Below are 25053 nucleotides of genomic sequence, written 5' to 3' on the forward strand. Positions count from 1 at the left end.
CAATACATGCATCCAGTGCACACTGAGAAATTTCCTGCCTCTGCCTCCACCCACACACACCATCTATTCCTACGTCACGTTGAGGCACCTGAGGTCTTCAGCTGCCTGAAGAGAAAGTAAATATTTCATCTGCTTTATGGAGCTGAAAGGATGTTAGCAGTGGTCAAAACAAGCCAGTGAAGAAATGAGGCTTCAGCTCAGCAGATGACTGAGCGAAGGCAGCAGTAAAAGATTTATGTCTCATTATAAACCTGAAGCTCTCAGCAGAAGGTTTACTGTTTTTACAGGGGGGATCATAATTGTATCAGTCATATTGCAGTGATCCATCATGGTGCACTACAAAGCCAATGGCTACTTCAGACTATTAAACAATCCTCAAAAACTGATAATGGCCCGAATCAAACCTGAGGGAGGTCTGAGACTCAGCTGTGTCTGATAAGATGTACGTAATAAGTCTTATATAAAATAAACAACACAACAATTTTAGCGAAAAGTTTTCTTTAATCTGATTTCTTTGGTGAAGGGGGCATCGTGTGTTGAGAAATAATTGGTGCTCAGGATTATAGGAACGTTGAGGAGATCCCAGTCTCAGGTTTTAACAGCAGCAGCAGCAGCAGCAGATGGCATCAGTAATTACTATAGATTTCTGAGAGTTTGGCTCCTGAGGTGTTTACTGTTTTTAGGAACACCGTCAGCAGTTGGCTCCATCAACCAGGAAAACATCTAAATCCCTGGAATGAAGCGCAGCTGTGAGAGACGTCACCGGTAAACGCTCGCAGTAGTTTGCAGCGAATGGAGCCGATTACTGTGTTAAAAAAACTTAATGCACACACCACAAAAGCCTAAGCTGGCGGTTCAGGTGACTCAAGAGGCTAATGGAGGTGCAGTGGGCATCAGCTGCACACAGACAGGTAGAGAACAACAAGCAGGTGAAAACCATTTCCTGCTGACTTACTACCAAGTCTGATCTATAAAGCTATACAAATAAAAAAAAGAGGAAATCTTTCTTTGATGCGTCTCAGTTAACATTCTCCTAATAGGCATATTTCTAAAGCTTCAGAATGACTAGGTTTGCAATTATGGCTGAGGAACAATGCGGTAGAATAAATATCTGAGTTTTGAGCATTTTCAGAAAATGCTATAATTTTGACATTTTCTTTCAGCTTCTGTACAGCAGTAGAGATGCTTATAGTGCTGAAACAGTGACCGCTGCCAGAAGCAATAACATAATGGCCAGTTTTTCAGTAATAAGGCAGCCGAAAAAACAAGATGTTTTTTTTTCCTGAAAAAAAAAAAAATCTGCCAAAAAAAAACCCAACTGTTATCCAGCTGCTATGACCAGAATGGTGGAGCTCGATTTGTAGGAATGAATAAATACATCCAGATAAGATCGATCTGCAGTGCCTGATTTAATTAGTACTCAGATATAGGTTTATAAATTTTAACAATACTCATGTTTTAGCTACAAGTGCACTCACATTTACATGTAGCGTCTTCCAAATGTAAATTTAAATTTGTTTTTATGAGACAGAAGAATTAGGTCTAGGATCTGAATAAATAGTTTCCAGATTTTAATTTGAGAAAAATACGACAGCCCATGTGTAGCTTTCCTTCAGCTTCACAATAATGTACAACTTCTTGATGGGATTCTATTTAAATGGGCTAACAAAAAAAAAAAAAAAGACATTCAGGTTATCGCTTTAAATGAGCACAAAACAGACCGTGTCAGAGTCACACACACCCATTTTTCTCTTTTTATTCAGTGATAAATAATTTCCTATCAACATAGGCTTTATGTGTAGACATCCGATCAAGGCAAGAGACAAATTAGAGGGCACACACGTTGCCACCATTAGAAAATAATAGCAGAAACAAAAAAAACAAAAAAAAAACAATGAGGTAAGAAGTTTTCTCTTTTTTTTTTCTTTTTTTATACATTTGTGGTGCTTCTATGTCTGTTACCTATACTGTTGAACGCACAGTGCTTCCTAATACAGAAATCTTGCCTTTTTTGTGTCTGTACATTATTAAACAGAAACAGGTCATGGCACAATACTAGACCAACCAGAGGCAGAGTGTATAGTTTAGTAGAACACATCATCAGACCGAGAGTCAGAGAAGCCGAGCAGGAAACAGAAATAGAAAACAAATACCTAAGACTTAGCAAACAGGGCGGCTGTGACTGCTTCAACACACACAAACACACATGGTGAATGAAAGATCTGTGTCTCGGTAGCTTATATGATGCCAGATTTAGAGTGTTTAAACATAATGAAAGAGAAATAAATGACTTTTGTGAGGACGAAGCCATCTACTGTGCAAACAGTGATTTGATGGGAGATGATCAGTGTCTGGATGAGGAAGAAGCTTCAGTTTGAAACGTACAGAAATCACTCCGACGTCTGAGATGGAAACATGGGCAAGCATGTTCAGGCAAGACAGAGCAAAGGTTTGTAAGTGCAATGATTAACGAGCACATGAGAAAAACATTAGCAGGATAAAATTAATGTATTAATCACTTGAAAAGTTGGCGGATGCAGAAATATGCATCTGCTGTCCTGTTATTAGGGTTGTTTATTACAGAAAATAACTCGTAGTCTAGTTTGTTTTGAAATTATAACGATCCATCCTGATTTATCTTGAAGGTTGGAAACAGAATATGCTTTTTTTTACACTGAAATGGGCATTTTGGGTTTTTTACCCCCCTAAAAATCTATATATATATCTTTTTTTTTTTTTACATTTAAATATGTCTGAGAATCTAGTGCCAAATATTGTGTTGACAATGTAAATGATGATTAGCCCACATTTTCTGTCTTTCTCTGTGACCTTTAACATCTCAGTGGGTGCATCAATGGTATTAAAAGTATTCCCAGCAGCCCAACACATTTTTAATAAATTAATTTTTTTTTTGGTAAACAGAAACTTCAGACAAGGGTCTTTAAATAGCTTTTCCTACCAAATTCTGCATACAGGCTGTCCTTTGTAACTACAACGATGCACACATTGCTACTGCATTGGTGACTAAAGTTTAATATACTGTGCAAGGTAGCAAATTTTCTTCTAATTAAATGGCAGACTTAGGCTTTAAGTTTTTTTATTTTTTTATTTGATATTTCATGAACATGTTTCTCTCCAATAGAGAATCTGTGGAGGATGCTAAAGATTAGGGTGATGACAATGAGGCCTTCTAATGTCAAAAACTTGGAGCTCATCACCAAAGGCCCAAAACAGGAAGTGAAATCAAGCAACAAGGAGGAACATAAATCTAAATCTGACGGGGGTAAAAATGTAGTTGGCTGTATATAATCTCCAAGAACCCATCAGGAAAATATTGCTAGACTTCAAAGAAAACAGCCTAAAAGGTGTTGCATCACACAGGCAGAAAACTGCGTCAACAAATTCGTTCCTCCTCGTCTAATTTCACTGTGAACTTAATTGTAAAGAACGGAAAACCTCTTTGTTTTGCTTTTGGGACAGGCTATTTTTATAAAGCTCACATTTTAAAAAGCTTTTATTATATTCCAGGTGTAGAAAACATCTTTTTACCTGTATTTACCTAAGCAGAACATGGAAAAATAATGCAAGTTATAGTGGTTTGTTGTTTGAGTAATTTTGTGACTATTTGTAATTGATCAGGCCTACCACACGCTGAATCCATCTCAACAGATATCAGCCATTTATCTACTCTAGATTATTTAACCCAACGACTACTCAGAGTTGAACGTTGTTTTCATAAATAAAAGCCACAGGAGGTGAGAAATTCTGTGTTTGCATTAGTGTAAGGATGCAGTACGACTTGAGTTCAACTGCAATGGCTCTTACTGACACAGACAGTCCAAGTTGAGTAAAATACTCAAATGGAAGCCCAGCATAAACTTAAGCTGAAGAAAGGTAGTGGAAGCAGAAAGTCCAACAATAAAACTCAATGGGATGTTGTTGTTTTTTTTTTGTTGTTTTATTTTACAAAGAGCTTAAATTATATATGATTTTTGCATTAGAGTCAAATATTAATATTGATTAATATCCACGCTCGCGACGCTTTCTTTTTCTCTCAATAATAGCTCGTCATATTCACGTTTGAACACTGCTGACTAAGAAAGCTGTTGCTGCGAACGCAGACGTGTGATCTCACATGCGATTCTTGAAAGATGTCTTGAAAGTTTCAGGCTGCAGTGTGAAAGTACTTTATATGAGAAATTTTCTGTTTTCAATTTAATAACTAAAGACGCATAAAATGTAACAAAAGGACAAAGTTGGACTTATTTAAAACCTGCTAGGAGGAGGAGGACACACGTTTTGCAAAGGTATTCATACCTCTTGAACTTTTTTTTTTAATTGTCTCCAGTTAGCAAACACTTGGAGCAAGGAATTCTGGTTGAATGGGATCAAAATAGATTTTTTTTTTTAGGCTACATGGAAACATTGGTCGTTGTGGAAAACCAATGCCCTGAACACACCATCCCAAAGATAACAGCTTTTCTTCAGCTGGGACATGGAAGTAAGTAATAGATGATGGGAAGACAGACTAAATAAAGAAAAATTAAGAGGGAAGTCATTTAGGGTGCAAAAGACAAGTGACCTGAGTAGACGTTCACTGGCCTTAATACTCATCCAGAGCCACTGTAAGACATGGCAGTGGCAGTATTGTTATGTGGGGAAGCTTTTAATCGGCAGGAATATTAAAAGCTGAACCTGTGTGTGTTTGTCTTTCACAAAAAAATCTCCCCAACACAACACTGAAGTTTCTACAGGCGTGAATTCTTTTGTAAAAACGCATTAAAAAGTATAATCTTCTTTTAAATGTTTTTTTTTTTTTTTTTGAAAACTAATTTTTTTTGGGGGGGTTGTAATGGAAGCAAACCAACTTGTTGCAGCTTCAGTGCGGACAGCGTGAAGGTGTGTTTGTGTGTGTTGCGTTCACAGACCTGCCAAGCTGCACTATGAGGCACAGCGCCATGCATGGACCTGACCTGCAGTCCCAGTGCCTTCACTGTCATACAAAACAAGATCAGAAAAACCTTCCCTGGCTCACGTTTTATCACCATCATCAAAGGTTAAAGGAGAATACCACTTAATATCAGCTTTTACATGTTTCCATAATTTGTTAATGGGGAAAAAAAAAATCTGTATTGTCAAGATTATAGGGGTCCATCTCACCGCTGCAGAGATTTACAGCCTTAGAGAAGATTTTGTCCACTGTAAATGTTGCCATAAATATTTGTGTTCAAATGGCTGATAGTTGAAGCTGTGCAAGAGAATGACTGGTTTAACTGAGATGTCTGTTACTTTGCTGCCTGCAGAAATAACACTATGCATGGTCTTGGATTGAGTGGCATTCTCCTTTATGATGCTTGACCTCCTGTTCTGGTAGCCTAGCAGGCTGGATAAGATGAAGAGGACGCACACCTGCATCTACGTCTCATCCACAGCAGGCTGAAAGTGTGTGCCGTAACAGCAGCTCTCCTCGGCCGCACACCTGGGGCCGTGCAATATGGCAGACAAAGACACTTCACACCCGATTCTGTTTAAAGGATTCAGTTCAGCGAACCTCAATAACGCTAACGCTACCTCAGCGGAGAGGTGGTGGGACCCGGAAGAAGGAAAGAAGAAGAAATTGTACAGAAAAAAAAACAAACAAAAAAAAAAAACAACAGAAAACTGAAAATAGCACAGAGAAGCTATAAATAGCAACAGAAGCGGCCATGACGAAGCAAATGTGTGCTGAGGGGCGGTTGGAAATCAAGTCGAGGAGTGGTTGTAGTGGTACTTCGGAGATGTGTGCCATCGTTGTTACTGCGGCTGCCATGACAGCGGCACATTAAGCACCCATTCTATCAGAGCAACAACACAGAGGGAGAAAGAGAATCGGCTGCATCTGAAATCAGCAGTGAGCTGCAGGGAACTGCGACAGCCTCCACCCTGTTGTGCTCATGTCCCCTTTTTAGTGTTTTGTTCATTTATTCATCTCTATGTAGTTCTCCGTGGAGCTGCGGGTCCCTTGAAACGTAAGCGTCGCCTTCCCCGTCTCGGGTTTTGAGGGCAAAAGTTTGTCGTTTTTTTGATTTTCAGTCTGTAGTTTTGGAAATCCCGTAATACTTTCAGAGCCTCCGGAGACAGTCCCGAGGCCAGGGTCGGGGAGTCCTCAGCCTGGGAGGCAAACTTTTCCTGCAAACAGCAGTCCCACTATGGTGAAGAAGATGGAGAGGACAAACAGCACGTACGAGGAGCCCACCACCGTGTTGTTGGGCAGCTTGTATGGCTGACCTCCCACCTCGTTGATGTAGAAGCCTATTGGGAAGATGAGCGCTGCCATGCAGAACAGGATCACTGCAGGGAGGAGAACAAGGACGCAATTATTAAACCGAATCATTTATTAAAAAGAACATTACCAATCTCTCGCTATAGTTAAACCCAGATTTTCACTCACGCTGCATTAAAAACACACGACCTTTTATTTCCCCTCAGCATCTGACAGTTAAATCTGACATTTCCTATTTTTTAGGTCAAAATGATTTATATTTTATGAATGCAGGAAAAGGGCTTGAGTTAAATAGTCGCACCTATGGACAACCATCATGGAAAAAACAAAAGAAATCATCCATGATAACAGGAAGACAATAATAAACCTCATCCTTGGATACATTTTCATACAAAAATATGAGTAAATATTATTGAATGGCCATTAAAGGGATACTATTATTGAATATCGATATTGGCCCAAAATTTTCATAATGCATTCCTGGTTCAAACAATTGCATTCATCAATCAACATCATGGAAATGTCTAAGAATGGAAGAAATGTTTTTGGTGCAAAAAATATAATCTCCTTCCCCTGATCAAAAGCAAAAACTCTCCCAATTATTTCTGTATAAACATGGTCTGAAAGGCCAGTCAGGCCGCAAATTATGCATTACTCCAAAAGCAACATAAAAAGTTTGAAATACAGTGGAAGACAAATACATTTCCTGTGGTGTGATGAAACTAAAATTTAAGTGCGTGGCCATAATGACCAGTGTGTTCTTCATTTAGGAGGAAAAAGAAAGAAGCATCCAAGCCTCAGACCACCAATCCAACAGTGAAGTACGGTGGTCGCTGAATCATGTTGTGTGGCTATTTTGCTTCAAGAGAGACTTTTGGACTTTACAAAATAAATGTTAGAATGAATAAAACAAATGTTATACAAGCATTTTGAAGTAAAACTTTATCACTCTGGCATTTAGAAAGTATGATTCTGATGATGCCAACTAACCTAAAACAAAAAAGCGAGGAATCAGTAGTTCATCTTAAAAGTAAAGATCTGGTTTCAACTGGAAAAGTCTTGAGCAGTAACATTACTAAGATCCTTACAAAAATTTGCAAATAAAATTTAATTGTTTGTGTCATATGGCATTTCATTTTATTTCCCTACATCCTTTTGTTTGGCTAAATAGTTCAGATCATGTAATAAGATTCTGACCAGACTCGGCTCTCCAAGCTCCAACACTCCAAGTGCAGGCAACATTTACTGTCACAGCTAGAAAAGATGTGTAAAAAGCTATAAAATAAAATGATTGAACATGCTATGACTATTAACTAACACTAAAAATGTAAGTCATAGTTTGTTTGCACCTTGTTATTTTGGTTTATCAGAGTTTCTAGGAACTTCTTATGACTTTCTGGGATATAACTAAAATATTAAACAAAGTCTAATTCTTTTAGTTACTGGCTCGACAAGGACCCCCATTTTATTTTACTGCAACGCAAAAGTGAGAATGACGGTAAGGAAGATAAAAATAAATAAATAAAAGAAATGATCAAAGATCCGTCTCTCTGTCTGCTCCTAGTTTGTAAAATATTACAAGAGGAGACAAAGTATTATGCCAACAGTGATTTTTATTAAAAATAATTATATCCTAACATGATTTTTTTCTCTCCTGCTGAATAAATGTACTCAGATAAAAGGTTGTTCAAAAAGGCATCTCAATTTTCAGTCTGAGATTAGACTGTAGATACAAATTTAGCTAAATTAAACATGATTAATCCTTCCTGAATACATGGAGAAGACTAGGAGAGATTAAATTGGCATTCATGTAATTTTAGTTGTTCAAAACTGATTGTGTGTCTCAACATCGCTGCTTGTTTCATATTTCACCAAGAGATCATTTAAACAGCAGTTGTCTGTAGGAGGATTTTAAAAAGATGAGCTCTTTCTAACTTGGGAGTTCAGTGTACTTGCTGATACTGAATGTGAAACCTGCCTTGAAGGACGGCTTAGAGCGAGAGATTTAAAGCAGCGCTAAGAGGCGTCCTTCACTCTTTTGTTGGTAATATTTCAGATGGGAAAATCGACACGGTACTTTGAGAATAACGTCAAGCAGAAGCATTAAATAAATCAGAAATATGACACAGAATAAAAACTGAATGTGTCTATAACAGATATACCATAAAACGTGCTCTGTGCTCAATCAAAACTGAATCAGGAGAGATTTAACCTTCACGCAGAGTCTGTATAGAGAAAACTTAGGCAATGTCTATAAAATATTCTCAAAAATACTGTTATTTTCTACAGGTTTTTCACATTAAACAAGGTTTTAGTTCGATTTCAGTTGAACCGAAAGCTGAAAATAGTGACTGTAGAATGATGCGGATTCCTAGTCCAAGGAATGATTCATTATGTAAAAATCTATTAAAGATTAATGTCTCCAAATGAAGAGAGCTTGCACTCTGGAAGCAGCATTCCCAGTGTTTGCTGTGGGAGTCTGCAATGAACCCTGTGGAGATAAACTAAAAACAACTCAGAGGGTTCTGCACAGCATGCATGCAATCACTGGCTGTATTTAGCAAAGAAAAAAAAAAGATAATTATATAAGATTTGTACACATGATGGCCGTTAAGATGCATTTAAATGATTGGTTTTTAGGGGTTTTTTTAGGCTTAGATTCATTAAAAGAGAAAAGAAACACCTTCAAAATATTTCTCGGCAGAATCAGTAGAGTTGCTTGAGTCAAGCTTTGCAGTAGAGTGAAGGATTTCAACCCCAGAAGCTCAGTACAAACTCACAAGCATGGTAGTGGCAGCATCATGCTGTTTTGGAGTCAGTGGTACTGGTGGAAGAAATGATGAAGCAAATTACCACTTCTTCAGGAATTATTCCTAGTTTTTTTTTTGTTTTTTTTTTTACAAAACTTTATGAATGCAGGTAAACTTCGTCAAATGTAAGTTAAGTAAAACTTAAGCCTCTGCCTTAATTGATGTCATATTATAGTCCATGATCTATACAGCAAGTAATAAAAAGTTGCATTTACTATCATAAATAAACGCAAATAGTTCCAAATTAGTACCACAAACACAAGAAATTACAACAAGAATCACGAAATCCTGGAGGGACTGAAAAGATGTTCAATAATACCATTTAATTTGAAGAATTCAAAATTGTATGTTTGATGCAACTTTGCAACCGGTTTTATTTAGCTTTGCTACAAAAGTGGGTCTTCACCTCTTCACTGTGAACTTTATGTGCCTATGGAGCATCTTCTTGCAACAAGTTGCTGAATAGGATTTGGTAAAAAAAGAAAATCAGAATTCACCACAAATTATGTGCAAAATATTGATGCTTTGGATTAATGAATTAATCATTTACAAATGATGTAAAAGAAGAAACCTTTCCAGAGACATTTTCCCTACTCAAAAGATGGAAAGCTTTGCAGTGATGTTTTTGAATGTACACAAATACCTGCAGAATAAAAACACAGTCACAGTCGAGACTGATAACAAAAACCTCATGTTATTCATAGGTTACATCATTTCACTTTTTACTACAAAGTTAAAAAATATTTTCATTTTTTCCCACCTTTGACTTCAGAAGTAATTGAGAAAAATGTTTTACCACGAAACAGCTTTCAGAAGCCATCTAGCACTGGCCAGCATGTCAGGTTTTACAAGAAAACAGCTCAGCTAAAGTCAAAGAAGGAAGTGTCAGTGATATAATGTTAAATCCCAACCAAGCTTCTTCAAAATGTTACAAATTCGCCTGACACAGACTTCATGTGAAACCATTTTGCATCGATGCCTCATCTAATTTTTGTGAAAAAGAACCCTTGGTGATGCATGAAGCTTCATTAATAGCAGCAAAAATGAATCAAATCTCATGAAGAAGCTGGCAAGGGAAGAGACCATAAAGAGAAATAAAAAACGGCAAATCCTTGATAGGGTTTACAAATCACTGAAGAGCTGCTTCATTCAAATTTAAACATTTATGAAAAAGCAGCTTTCCATAATTGTAGTATGAAATTAGGAAAAATATCATTTCCTCAAATAGATTTTACAGAAAATAAACTGTTACTCACAAAACTCACTGAGGAATACATATTACTGTGATATTTATTCTACAAATCATTAATGTGTTTATTTGTGAGGATGAAGGATATTCGGCTGCAGTTCAAAGTATTTAAACTCTCAGTGATTTCTCAGTTTCTGCTAAATGTCTTTTCTATTTGAGTCTTTACATTAATAAAGCCACAGCAATATTTGAGCGCGTTTACTCCTGCTTTCACAAGTCAATTATGCAGCAAATTAAACCATCATGTGAATCAATGGGGTTTTATCGTACAACATACCATCATTTAATTAAAAATAAATAGATGATATCTGAACAGCTTTTCACCGTCTGCTCTGCTTCAGAGCCACACCGTTTTATTTAATCTCATAGCAAAGTCAATGCAGGTGGGAAATGCTTTCATGAGGCTGAACTTTGACCTTTTAACCAGTACGAGGCATTAATTCTTAATGAAAGTCTCATTATTGAGCAAAATCTTTATGCGAATGGATGTAAAGAGAAGCTGAGGATGAAAAATCTACTTTTACATGAATAACTTTTCTCTCCCTAAACTATATTTTTCAGACAGAGAGCTCAAATTAACCAGAAAATATACGCTTGAGAGCTGAAAGCATTGCATTCACTGTTTAAATTAGAACTTTATCAATCTAAGTTGCTAAAGAAATATTATCCAAGCAGTTTTAATGAAGCGGGAATTTCATCCATCCAGACTCACACAGGACACGATACTGTCCAAAATGCTAAAGACGACAGCATGATGGAAGCACAGATGACGAAAAGAGGAAAATACTCAAATATCTCAATGTTTGTCAATATTATAAAAAATTCTAATGTAATGCAAAGATTGTGTGTGTGTGTATTCTGTACACGCTTTGATTTATTTTTGTTGAAAAACATGAATTATTTTTGTGGTTTTATTGTTCTGAACATAAAATCCCCCTCAAAATATTTTAATTCTGCAAATTAAAATATTTAGAAGTATTAACTTCTACAATGCACTGTACTCTGAATACATTTTTACAACAACCGTTTACCCATCATTAAAATAAAATTCATTTACTTTTATATATTGTAAAAAAAAAAAATGCTGTAAAAAAGAAAAACGTTGTTTCTCATGTTACATCATGAGAAGCAACACAGACATTAGAAGGAAACACATTTATATTCATTTGTTTAATTATCACCACTCTGGAAATGATTAAATTCATGAACAATAAGGGAAACATTGTGGATGAGAGAAATTAACAAGCCAACAGTTAGGAAAATACAACTTCAGCTTCTGCTCAGGTTTAATTTCAGTGCACTTTTCGTGATCTACTGGACATCTTAAGAGCCTCAACTGATGACACATGGTAATTTGCACGCTTGCTGCTGGTTAATCTACAGTACAGTTGTTGTTGCCCAGTCATCCTTCAGATTTTATGGACTTTACACACAGAAGGCATGTTTCCACTTCAGAGACCATTTTGCAGGAGCAAGGTTAATTTTCTGGGTGCAGGCCCTCTTTGTTTCCATTTCATCTACTAGAGTAAAAACACATCCCAAGAAAACATTAAATGTTGTAATAACTTCACTGTAATACTCAAAACTCAACCATGTTTAAGGGTAGTTAACAACAAGTCAATATTGTCCCATATCAACAAAGTTATTATCAACTATCAAATATTTAAAGGTGGTGTAATGTATATCTTCCAGGCACAAAGTGGCATTTCATAGCACAATCACATTACTATGCTACATTCATTTGTTATACTAATATTGTATATATCAAACAAAACTTAAAAGAAGTTTGATTTCACAATTCAATGCTTTGAATTTGGCCTTTGTCTCTTTCAAGCCTGAAGGTATTTTCCAACCACATAAAGCTCAAGAAAAAAAGTTTTAGTATCTACAGATGGCTTTCAGGATGACAACAATTCAGAGAGAATTTAGGAAAGCCTAACTTTATGTTATCTGAGGCAAGATGGTCTAAATCATTATCTACATAAAATCTAGCAGGTCAGCTAAAGTGAGCAGATTAGTATATTCCTGAAAGACAGTTAAAAACTAAAGGGTTAGTTCATTAAAGCAGTAAAAACTGTCCTATCTTTAATAAAGTGATACAGAAAATATGACTTAAAACATGCCTAAGTAAGCAGCGGTCCTGCTAATAGGAGTCATGACGGCTACATTACTTGTTAGTGTGCGGTTCAAGACAATGCGTCTCTTAACGGCAATCATCTCTGCGGACGGCGCTGTGTGTTATAAATCTGTCAAATAGTAAATAAATAAAAATAAAAAAAATGTGAAAGACAAACCTGATGTAATTTAGAAGCAGTTTTACCACTACAAAGCAGGGTACTAAAAAATATTGTGTTCAGCTCATATCTTACCCACCAAACAACCCGGAGGGGTCCTAATCAGCGTGAAGGTTTATAGTACATCTACAAAACACCACCCTTGTCTAACAGTGGATTGCATAATCTGGCTATAAAGTAAATATCATTTTAGCTCAGAACATCTGACTTGTCATGTTACTGATGCTTTTCTAATTGCAGAATCTTTGGCCAGCAAACAAAGCAAATCAAGCATGAAGACGTTCACATTAAGGAAGAAATTCAACTCGTTTCACCATGACAGTAAGGCATATTAAAAAAATAAAACAATCATTTGACTGTGATGTCGCCTCCACTTTTTTTGCACTTGAATACATTTGCAGAACAAAGATACAGATAGTGAATTGAAAATCATCACAGCTAAAAAGGGGTTTTTAAATTGCTGTGCAATGTCAACAGAGGCCAGGACTGAATCATTTCAAACGTTACATTTCAGAACTGTAAAACTTTTCATCGTACAATGACCAGAAGTTTCTGCTGCCGTTGAGAGCAGAGTGCAACAGAGTCATGCAGAACCCCCAATTGCAGCAGAGCACTGCTGACCAGCTGGCTGAAAAAAGGCTGACTCACTTTTCTGCGACTTTCAAAGACAAATGTGGCCGTTTTGAAATATTTTAATGACATATAAACCAAAGGAGCACCAACAATCACTGTTGTTAGGATAAAACTGCTATAGCTAGTTAAGCAGCCATTTGCATGGTGGCTACCTGAGCACATAGCCCAACTAGTTATCGAGCTGCTGAAAGCTTTTTAAGCTTGTGTCATTTTAAAGAGTGCAGAACTGTAAAAAGAATAATATTTTTTTCTGCTCAATAAGTAACTAGTTTAGTGATTAATTAATCCATATTTTGGCTCAAGTCCATGAATCAAATTCAAAATGATATAAATATTTAAAATGTTTTCAATAATCAACATGTTATCTTTTGACAACAGGGATAACTGTTACTTTTCTGTCTGAAATTAAAACATTTAGATCATTTTATAAATCTTAGTTTAATTTTTTTTTATTTAGTTTTAATGCACTATGAAACTGCAGCTAATACAAAAGTAACAATTACTACTTCAGTTTGACTTGAAGTAAGTTAGCAGTTGTTTAATCTTTGTGTTGCTAAGCTCAAAGTAACATCTAAATCAGAGTGGTAATAGTCTACTAGTTTCATAAAGCAGAATATGTTTTAGGGATATCTGTCAATTCCTTATTGTCATATATATTGACACGTCTAAAAAAAAAATCAAAAGAACAAAAAAAAAGAAGAAAATTTAATATGTTTCATCTACCCAGATACCCACTCAACAAATTTTGTCATCTGTGTTTGTCTGAGAGGGACCATAATCTTCCTTGGTTGCTCAGACGCCCCATAACTGTGAGGTTGCATGAATGGTGCTCGTCAATAATAAATAAACTAAAAGCTACCGCTTAAAATGTGGTAGCAACAGGCAAAAAAAGACAAATATGACCATGAGTTTAAGATAAAAATTAAAAAAGGTTTGTTTAGTGGAAGTGCTATGCAAAGAGAAACAACAAATAAGCAAATTCAACCATTTAAATGTGGTGTGTTGGACCGGGACAACCTTGCCACACTGCAGCTGGGAACCACTGCTGCAGATGCTCAATCAAATCTAATTCTGCTGTATCCGAGCAGTGAGATGGGAACAGGTTGAAACTACTCTCCGTTATCAAATCCATCTTGCGCATTTTTCCTTTCTTCCTGAGTTTCTTGGAGTGTTCTCAGTGCTTCTAAAAAAACATTTATGTTACACGACACTTTAACTTGGGATATAAAAGAGTGTTAGTTTACCAGGTGATGAGGGAGTGTTTGAAAAAAAAATATTAAACTGCACAAGACCTAGCAGGGAACAAATATTCACCTAAATGTTTTCCTATTGCAAATCCTGAGGCTGTTTTTCCTTTTTGTGTCTGAGCCATTTAAAAAAAATGCCTCCAGCTTTCAGACAATAAAGGGAGCCACTGTGGCTTCACATACCACTGCTCCATCAGTGTGAGAGTGCTCGAAGCTGCCGCTTCCCTGAACTGACTGACCAATCAAATTCCACCAACCCACACAGCTTTGTAAACACCAGCCCAGGCACAATGCATGTGATGGAAGAGTTGTTGTGGTGTGCTGCGAGTGCATCTATACAGAAATACTGTCTGTAGAAAAAAAAGAAATCTTTACAGTTTAAGGGAAAGAAGAAGAGCTACGGTTATATTGTCCGCCTACACATGCACCAAACGAGCCGCAATCCTCTATGAATTTTCCCGTAAGATCAAGACTATATACATTTACATTTTCTCAAGTAATTCAACTTTAGTTCCCTGAGAAACATAATTTAATATTTGTAATATAATTTTGTTGACTTACTGCCAGTGAAGGCAATCCAGCGGGCATATTTGGTGGCTTCTCTGCGCCAATGCGACGCAACTAGCAGTCCGCAGGTGACTGTGAGGGATATGATGCCCATGATGATGAAGAAGAGCGTAGTGACCCACTCAGGGGGCAGTCGCGGCGGGATACAGGTCCGCTCTCGTCCGTGTATGGTCTGACACTGCCGGACAAGACCAACCGTAAGGGCGCCTGCAGGGCAGAGGAAAACATGAAAAGGTTTGCTTTAATTTACTCCTAGTATTACCAGATAAAGCAGAAACATAGCGCTACATTTTTATGTTTTATCATGTAACACCCACATAATAAGGTGTTCTATTCTTAAACATGTTAGAGGGCTATATGAAGCATGTCCATTACATTTTTTGAACAAATAATTCTTAGATAATGAGATTTGAGTCTAGTCAGTTCTGTACCATTTTAAGTTTCTTGCAGGATGAGCTAGTTTAGAGCGTCTGGTCACTTTAAATCCACACCCCCCAACTCAACGTTTACACTCACATGAAAAAGGCTGCAAACAGATGCACAATTACCATACATCTTTGAAAAGCAGAAGTGGAGCTGTAAAACCAACATGAATGCAGAAAGTAGTTTCTGAATGGTAAGTCAACAACAAAACACTTGTCTTTTCCATGAACAATTGTACAGCACATACAGAGAAAACCAGTTGACCAAACATGCTGGAGTTCAGCTTGGGTTGCTAGGTAACAAGCTGGACTAACACTGCATTGATTGTTTAACAATCACCAGACACCAATAAACTAACTTATTGCCAAAAAACGACTGACTGATTTTGTACCCAACACCATTAAAATTTTCAAAATAAAGTCAACGCCACTACCTGCATACCTGATCTAATCAGAATCTCAGACCTCGCAGGATATAGTACTTTCATATATATGGTCAGACAGACAGGAATTGTCTCATACAAAAGAAAAGGAGCACAAACAAAGAGAAGAAGGAGGAATGGAAACATAGATATTTTGAATCGTCACCTTTTCGACCATTATGACAGCGAAAAATGTTTTCCACACTTGCAGCGAGGGCGAAGATGAGATCTATCCTGCCAGTTAGTGCATCCCACACAGCTGTGACATTTCAAGTCATGTTGGACAGAGCTGCCGCAGTTTTAAAAGGCTCAGTAAACATGAATAGCGAGCTGTCCAAATTCAGCTCAAACTATCTGACTTTATCTCCCAAGATCTCGGTTAAAGGTCGCGGAAAATGCAAGTACACATCTGCGATCAAAATGCTCCACTGTACTTATCTATGATTAATCAAGACAAGAAGTTTAATGGATGCAAGCATCAAACCGAGTCATGAGACAAGCTCTGACAGAGTGTAAAGGCTGGTGCTAAAAGCAGGCCCATGCTTCTCTAGAGGCATCTTGTTCAATTAAAAGCACAACCTCAAGGGGATTTTCTACCTGAGTAAGCAGAACAGCTTCACTTTGTTTACCTCTCTGCTGACCACAGGTCTCTTTAAATAAAAGGTGGACCCTCTAGGATACGGCATAAGGCAAGAAGTACTCACTTGAAAAACAAAGCGTCAAGTAAGACTGATTTCTTCTATTACTGGACAGTGGATAATAAGGAACTTAATGCTTCATTAGCTACTGCAGACTTTTAGATCCAGATGTCCCAGATACTGATTAGAGTTGTTTAATATAATGCCTAATACTGGCCCAACAGTTCATATCAGTAGCCTTAAAGTGCAGGAAAAAGCTCACTATTTTACATCAGCATCTCATAGCCAGCATTGAAGTAACAACCTACAGCTCAACAATGAAGTATATGACTCTGGAAAATCTAATGCACCGTTTCACCTGCCCTCCCCTAAACATGGAGGTAAGGACACAGCAGACGGAGAGGAAACTGCACCATCCAGCACAGTCTCTCTTTTATGGTAAAGTGTTGAAAAACAGATTGTTAGGGAACACCAAGTTTGGTATCATTTTAAAGAACCTTGCAAGAATTGGGGTTAGTGCTACACTCTAATATCAATCATTAAAAAAAAAATCAGTAGGAAATACTTTGCTATAAAATGCTGAGATGATTAAAACCTCCCTACTGACCTCAACATGTAAATGAAGTGGACAGAGATGGAAGAAAACAGAAACACTGCGATTTTAACCTACTAAATCTCTAAACTTAAGGGACTAATCACATATTACTCTGTTTAACAATATTGCACCAGGTCAAACTTTAGATGATAAAATCTATATTTTTTATGCATTAGACATCAAAATGACAGAAGCACAAATCAGTCATAGATCAGAATCAGCTAATTTTACTAACTGCATCAGAACTGCAAACTCATTTTTTTTGTCTGTAATTACAACTACCAACCATACTTGATACACTTCTTTTGAGCTTAATAAATATCAGGTGAAAGGTTTAGTCATATCTTCTCTCATATTTCTTGTAGAGCAAAAAAAAACTTCTTTGGCCAGGAATTGTCTGCTAAGTGCATGTGTAATTAAAACAGGTTTAAATAGACTTTTATTGAGTGGAAATCTGATCTTCAGTTAAATAAATGTGTTGAGTGAATGTAATTTGAGTTTTCTATTAAACTAGAAATTGTCTCGAATGACTTTTTTAATCACTCTGGCACCTGCTTGTTTGTCGTTTTATTTTGCTTTTAATCATGTAAAGCACTTTGAATTGCCTTTTGTACCAATAAATAAATAAATAAAATTACCTTGCCTTTATTTTTTTAATTTTTTGCAAGTGATGCCTTTCTGTATTCCATGTTTTAGTTTGTAAGGTAGTAGGGCACACTCCATTAAAATAGCAAAAATAATCTGTTTAAATTCTCAAGTCCTATAGGAGTTTATCAAAAATATGTGGCAACTTAATTTCATTGTCAAACAGGTACCCAGTATGAATGAATATCTGAGTCAGAGAGAGTGGTCCTTACCCGTTTTAAAAAAGTTTTTTTTTTTTTCCCCTCTAGAACGCATATGTTGTTAAATGAGCAATAAAAACACAAAATAACCCCTTCACTGAAGAGGTGGGCCTTTGTAGGCAGTATCATAAAAGTTCAGAGGCTCAGTAGGTGGGTGGAAGGTAGAATGGGACAAATATGCAAGCTGGAGTTTCAGGTTCAGTCTTAGTCTGGCAAATGTATAAACAATTTATTCCTCGTTAGTTTTAAACTTTGTGTTTAATGAATATGAATCAAAAATCAATTATCCGCAATAAACAACCGAAGTGCTCTCCTCGGGCCTGTGAGTGCTGTGGGTTCTGCAGACTCCACAGAGGAAATCCTGTCCCCTTTATACCGCCCAGAGAAAACATGCTTTTATAGTATAGCAACCAGCTTCCTCAGCTCGGCTAGCTCAGAAAAAAAACAATGCCTGTGGTTTGAAAGAAAATGGTGTAGATGTCTACACGGCTCTGATGAACTGCAGGAGCACCAAGCTTTACATCTGCATGAGCTTACACTGAAAAACCTTCAATTTTAGCACGAAAGGTGGCAACTTAATAGATGTTTTCTCTCCAACTCTCTGCGATGCTAATGTAGTTTTCACTTAAGTGGTAACTAAATGTAAAACACCCCCCAATAAACTTGTACATGACAGGCTTAGTTTACTCAGCAACACTTCGAAAGCCATTTTGGTGTTGCAGAACAACTTTGAATAAACAAGGCAGAAAGTGGCAGGGACTAGTTGAAGGGGAATTAGACAAAAGTTTGATTGCTGCAGGTAATGGAAGGGTTTACGACTGTTTTCCCTGCATCCCCTGACCTCCTGCTGTTTTACCAGCACTCGGTGGGATTCCTGCCATACAACAGGCAGGCACGCTATGCTAAATGAGCGCAGGTAAACAATTCAGCCAGCAGCAACAAACACAAACTGTTCCTGTTTAAATATCAGTATTAATCAAACAGTGGTGTGTTTTTAATGCATATTTTTCTCTAGTCAGATGCTCACACAAAATATGACACAAAAAACAAATCATTTCAGAAAAAAATTTGCTGCAGAATTTTACGTAGCCACAATAATTTGTCGGAGAAACGTACTTTTCTATCAGGCTGGAGGGGTTAAAACATCAACTTCACTGTCATGAAGAGTAAGGCCTGGATTCAGCTTACAGACAATCACTAACACATGCCCTGTTCACACCTGGCATTCACAGGCGTCTTGGGTAAATCTATAAAGAAACAGAGGTAATGAGCACAGATAATGACGCATTTAGCTGTTTTTCCCCTTTTGTCTGGTCACACTTAAAAACAAAAACTCAAAATAAGCTAAATATATCCTTCACAAAAGAGAGGATCCTTTTAATGCTTTCAATTCAATAATGCCAATGGAATAATAAAAGAAGACAAAAACAAGCTGAATGGTTGTTCCAAATAAAGTAATCCTGGTTTCACACAGCGGATTCAGGCTTTTATCCACAGATTCCCCCTGGGATGACCATTTTTACCCAAAACACGACGAGAACATTTACGCCTCCTTAGTGTAAAAACACTGACAGAAGCTCTGTTAGGTGTTTTCTACAAGTCAGAGGGACAGCTGAGCTCACACTGCAATTCCAGGTGTTAAACCACAAAAATCACACAACTTAAACAACAACAAAACTGCCTTTGTGACATCCTGTTCACTCACTGTGTCAAAGGGTGTAGTTAAAGAACACAATCCCGTTAGTTCTGGCGTCATCCTCATTAAATGTTGCATGACAAAAATAAATAACACTGAAAGATTATTTCATTTGTTGCATGACAAGTAATCAATAACTCTCTAAGAGATCCTAGTGGTAAAAATGGTTACTTTAATGTAGAGCACCACAGATAAATCGGCCGGTGACCGAAAGTCAGTCCGGACCAAGGATTAGTTAGTTGGGAACTAAGAATATATTGTATTTTTCCAGACATTGAATGCATCAGACAAATTCACCTCGCTGTCAATAGTAACTCTACAGGGTTTAAACTCTATAATTGGTACATTTCTGTAATTAACTATCATGCATCAAGTTTTTGTTTCTTTGTTCTATTTATACAAAGTACAGAAGCAATAACAAATCTCGCGTACAATTAAATGTGTAATATTTTCTAATAAATTCTGTATTACATTTCCTTCATTGTGGTTCTGCTCTCAGTTTTGGGGAAGTTGACTCATGCGATATAACAGATTAAGACCAAAATAACTATGAGCAAACTCCTGCTGGATTCACAGCAGGAGTTTGCTGCTTTATAGTTTTCCTTTAAGGCAAACTATAAGTAGAATATATGTAATTATAGCAAATTATCTGTTGTCGAAGCGGATATGGAAGAGGAAGAGCATAACTTGATGTCTGGTGTGTATAAAATGTTCTGGCTCTTTTTGAACCTAAAATAGTAGGGCATGAAAAAACCAAATCTCCAAAAGCAAAACTATCATATAAAAGCAATGCAAAGATTTTCTTTCAACTCGGTCAAAAATTGTGCAAATTTAGAGCTACATTGTAACCTTGTGTCTAGGACATTCCTATCATCCTTTAATTTGCATCATGTAAATTTGACTTTACTCACATAGTATAGAAATAACAGGCAGCAATGATTACAAATGTCCTACTTTTCATGACACTGCAAACCTCCAAACGTTAATGACGTCAGACAGCTCAGCGGAAAGACACACTGCCCCCATAAAGAGATGCTTCAAAGATTTAGTCTGCTTCTTTCATTGATGAGAGACAACGGAAAAAGACAACAGTGATTTGATTTTATTCGGGGATGACAGGATGCTGTGGCGCCGACACAACGTAGAGTTAATGGAGCGAATTGAACAACCTGCAGGTGCTGAAAAACATCCAGTTAGCCCTCATTTCACTCTGCACTGAAAACGGATGCAATGTTCCAACTGAGGCGTTGGTAATAAATGCGCAGACAAACAATCTAAATGTGTACAAGGCAGCAGCAGTTTATATTTTATCTGATTGGGAACATGTCCCTTTAAACCTACGTGTGCTAAACAAGAAAACAACGTTTTAAAAAAAACCTAAATAGAAACAGGAATGTTTGGATTCAGAAATGAAACGCTACAATTGAAATTAATGCAAGGTAGAACAAATATTCATGAGCGCAGCATAATTATGTCTTTTGGCTGGAATTTAAAAAAAAGCAACCTAACAAATAATATGTATAGTCCACAAATCTCGCTCACGCTCTAGTGCTCACTATTACTTACAGAAAATAATGGGCCAATTTACGATTTTGAGGCCCTGCTCTTTTTCACGCCCCCATCATGCCCTGCTACCCTGCCGTCAGCTCTGCACTCACAATGATCAAAACACTCCTCTCACCATGTCTTGGCCCAAATGAGAGGAAACGAGCGCCGCGTCTGCTCAACTGCAACATGATGATGCCGTCATTAGTGAAGCACCAGGGGTGCTGCTGTTTGCAGGCTCAGGAGGGATGAGTCCAAATGGCCTCTGAACTGTGGTGGGTGGCACAGAGGTAAGCCAACGCACAAGACAGCTGCCTTTTTCTGCAGCTGGGGGCTTTTTAACGTTGCCCGCTTTTATTATCGGGGCACTGGAGCGCAGATGTGCAGAGCCAAAATCCGCACACTAAACACAGTACATAAAATCATGAACGCTGAGGGGGGAAAAAGTCAACAACGGTGACTTCACCAATCGTAAAATGACCGGATTTGAGTTTACGATAGGTCAGTCACCAGTCAGGGTCAAACAATCTGTAAAGAAGTGATATCTGGTCATTTGAATTTTGAAGTAGCTCTACCCAAGAGCACAGACGGCGATAAGTCTATGCTCACAGTTTAAATAAGTCTAAAAATCCTTAAAAACCGTCAAACAATAGACATTGCATATTTACAAACTGCATGGCAAGAGAAACGGTGTAAAACCAACTGGTTGGGGCAAATACAACACTCAACATGGAGACCCTCTGCACTTCTTGTAAAGCAATATGAAAAGAAATAAAAAAAAACATCCCTGATGGTTTTTCTTATTTGTTAAACAGCAAAAATATTCTCTGGAAGAAGGTCTGAATAAGTGTTGATTTTCACGATTGTCTTTTCTTAAACACAGAAAATCAACCTATAGGCTGTAGAGATGTTAAAATACAATTTTCAGAGGATGCGCTTATAATGAAAAACATGTCATGTCCATTCATTTTAACTGTAAAAACACCTAATTAAATAAAAAGTATCTTTATGGAGGCATAGCATGAATTTGTCATCACAAAATAACCTACATACATTTTTAAGAATGCCTCTTGCATAAAGTGAAGCATTATTAAATTAGGCAGATCTGATGTCAAAATAACACCTTAAACAAAAGAATAAATCTGCATGCCAAATACTAAGGATCATTATCATAATATCACAGCTGTGATTATCAAACACAGCACAGAAGCAGCACGTTTTTGATGAAAAGTTGTGCCGTCTCTCTAAACTACGTTGAAATGAGGAAAATTCAACAACATTAGATATAAATAAAGTATTTAAAATAGCATCAATGAATGAATGTCTTCGTGGATATCTTCATTGGTCATGTCCTAATTACCCTCTATTGAATATCACCGAGCAATGACACAAAACCATCAGATTAATTGTTAAAGGTTCCTCTATCGACCTTAATTAAATAAACAAAATCTGATTTCTGCTTTCAATCAGCATTTCTTTCATCTTATGTAAAAAAATTATCTTTTTTTTTTATTTTAGGATGAAGCACAACTTATAGATGATAGTTTAGAAATAAAATAATAACCCCCAGACATTAGAATATAGTTTACATTTTCCACCTGCAACACAAGAAATAAATAATTTCTTTTCATAGATCATTTCCATCACCTGCAGGCTACATTTTTCAGCTGGAGCTGCACAGCATCCAGGTTTTTACAGTCAACAGATGAAAAATATTTCACATTTCAAAATGGCACTTTCTTCACCTGAGGCCAATAAACATTTTCAAGTCAATGGCAGCTCGGTTTGTGGTCTCTGTCCCTGCCTGTCAAACTCTCTCAATTTTGGGTAAACTGCAGGTGAGAAGTGCTGGCACAGCAGGCCTGTAACTGGACGATAATGGCTGGCCTGGTTTCAGCTGCTCTGTAGTAATAACACTGTGTGCCCTTGTGCTTTGAAAAGTGATACTTAAAATAAGACAATTTAATTGTGTCCTATTTCATCTATTTCTGGCTAAATCACCGTCACACTGACTGCGGAGCAGTTAGAACAAGCTGCAGTTTGTGTGAATGTTTATTTCAACTTCTCACAGATTTGTGTTTTTGCATATTTTTTTTCTTCTTCTTCTTCTTCTTACACAAATGTCTCAAATCAAGCAAAGTTCAACGTCAAAGATAACTTGGGTCAATACAAAAACTGCCTGCAAAAGATAATTTATCAAGGGGAAAATGGTGTATGTATCAAGTTACTCATAGGAGAAAAAAAGTGAAATTATTTTTGCATTTATTTGACAAAAAGTCTGTAGAAGAGGGCATGTTTTCATAGCCCATGTTACTGACATGACTGTCAAACCACATCCAACATGGAGCTAAAGTGGTTGTTCCTACATATGGGTCCAAACATGTTTCCACATTATTACACACATGAACAAGAAGCACATGGGTTTTTCTATCTGAAGGAAAACTTCAAATGGAGGCAATATTAACAACCTATAATAATAATAATAATGTGGTAAGAATGAAACAGTAACGTTGAAAAATACCATACATTTTATTCATTAAAAAAAAAAAAAATCAAAAAGTTAAAACTCTGGCTTTACGATTTTCAAAATATCCTGAAGACAATTATTTAAAGAGTCGGCTTTGATTAATGGCTACAAATAATCCTGGTGGTGCAAATGTAATAACATCACTTATCATTTATGTTCAGAACCATTAAATCCACCACAAGGATATAAATGTGCACCACGCAGTCGTAGACTCTGAGCAGCAGAAAATTGCAGTTTATGCCTGACACTGCTGTGACAATGGCTCTGCTTCGAAGCTCTGCAGGAGGTCGGCTTTAAATGGTAACGGCAGAAATGTGAAGCTTTAGCAGAGATTATGCTATGCATCTGAATTCTGTCTGCACTGTAAAATACAGACTTTCAGAGTAGCGTTAAAGTATATAGATGGAAAAAAACTTTCTGTAGCCATTTCTGAATTAAGCTTTATCAGTAGTTAGCTTACTCTTTATTATAAAATAAAAACCTGAAGCAAAGACGGATTTTATCGAAGTGGACCGTTTTCTCAATAATGCGAGAACAAAGTCAGTCAGATAAAAGCATGTCAGACTAAAACCTCCAATAAGACAAGAAAAGCTAAGGTGCTGAGCTCAGCTGATTGGTGTCAACCTTTTTGTTTAAACTGAAAACTCAACAATATCTCTATTTTCATGTTTGAAATGATGAAAACTTTCTAGTTTAATAATTATTTTAAAAATTATAGAAACAACAGTACACTAAATTAACATGAGTACATTTGTAAAGCTAATGAAACAAAACATATTTTAGGAGATGCACACTTTCTTTAGGCAAACAAATTATGAAGCCCTTTTAGCAAGCTGATAATGCAATAAAATGCATAAAATAATGTGTAAACTTGTTTTTTAATCAAAGTTCAAAAGAGGCCTCTCCATCAAAACAGCTGTCTTAGCTGTGACAGAAATCCTAAAAGAAGCCAGAGTGGCAGTATCAACCAAGGTATACTTTTGTCCAAACTTTCTAGCAAAGGCCATCACAGGGAGATCATCCTCTTGGTTTGAATCATACTTTACGAGTCAATCTGCAGCGCAGCACCTTGTCATAGTGGTCATTGTGAGTTAGTGTGCTTGGGAGTAAAGATGGATAACCAGCTGAAGATTTAAAGATCACTCGTATGTAGGCCTGTCACGATAACAAATTATGCTGAGCGATTAATTGTCTAAAAGATTATTGCGATAAACGATAATATTGTTTCAAGATCTTTTGACACTGATTTAATGGAAATGACGTAATAATGCGATTTCCTGCCATAGATAGATGCACTTTAT

The 25053-nt window shown here is 36.9% G+C and overlaps 1 protein-coding gene and 1 long non-coding RNA gene across 2 annotated transcripts in view; one reads left to right on the forward strand and one right to left on the reverse strand.

Moving 5' to 3' along the window:
• Positions 1-12200, forward strand: LOC106956923 (uncharacterized). The gene is made up of 3 exons (XR_001426857.1): positions 1-3952; positions 9203-9206; positions 12190-12200. It is a non-coding gene; the product is annotated as an uncharacterized LOC106956923 (long non-coding RNA).
• mosmoa (modulator of smoothened a) overlaps positions 4327-25053 on the reverse strand; it is a 25791-nt gene continuing 5064 nt past the window's right edge. Inside the window, exons 2-3 of the mRNA XM_015048029.1 lie at positions 15057-15269; positions 4327-6330 (exon numbers count right to left, since the gene is read on the reverse strand). Coding sequence (XP_014903515.1) covers positions 6146-6330; positions 15057-15269 — 398 coding nt within the window. The 3' untranslated portion in view covers positions 4327-6145. The remainder of the gene's footprint in view (positions 6331-15056; positions 15270-25053) is intronic.

This window comes from Poecilia latipinna, unplaced genomic scaffold, assembly GCF_001443285.1.
Source record: "Poecilia latipinna isolate Pla-1442-1.1 unplaced genomic scaffold, P_latipinna-1.0 Scaffold42, whole genome shotgun sequence".
NCBI classification, from domain to species: Eukaryota; Metazoa; Chordata; class Actinopteri; order Cyprinodontiformes; family Poeciliidae; genus Poecilia; species Poecilia latipinna.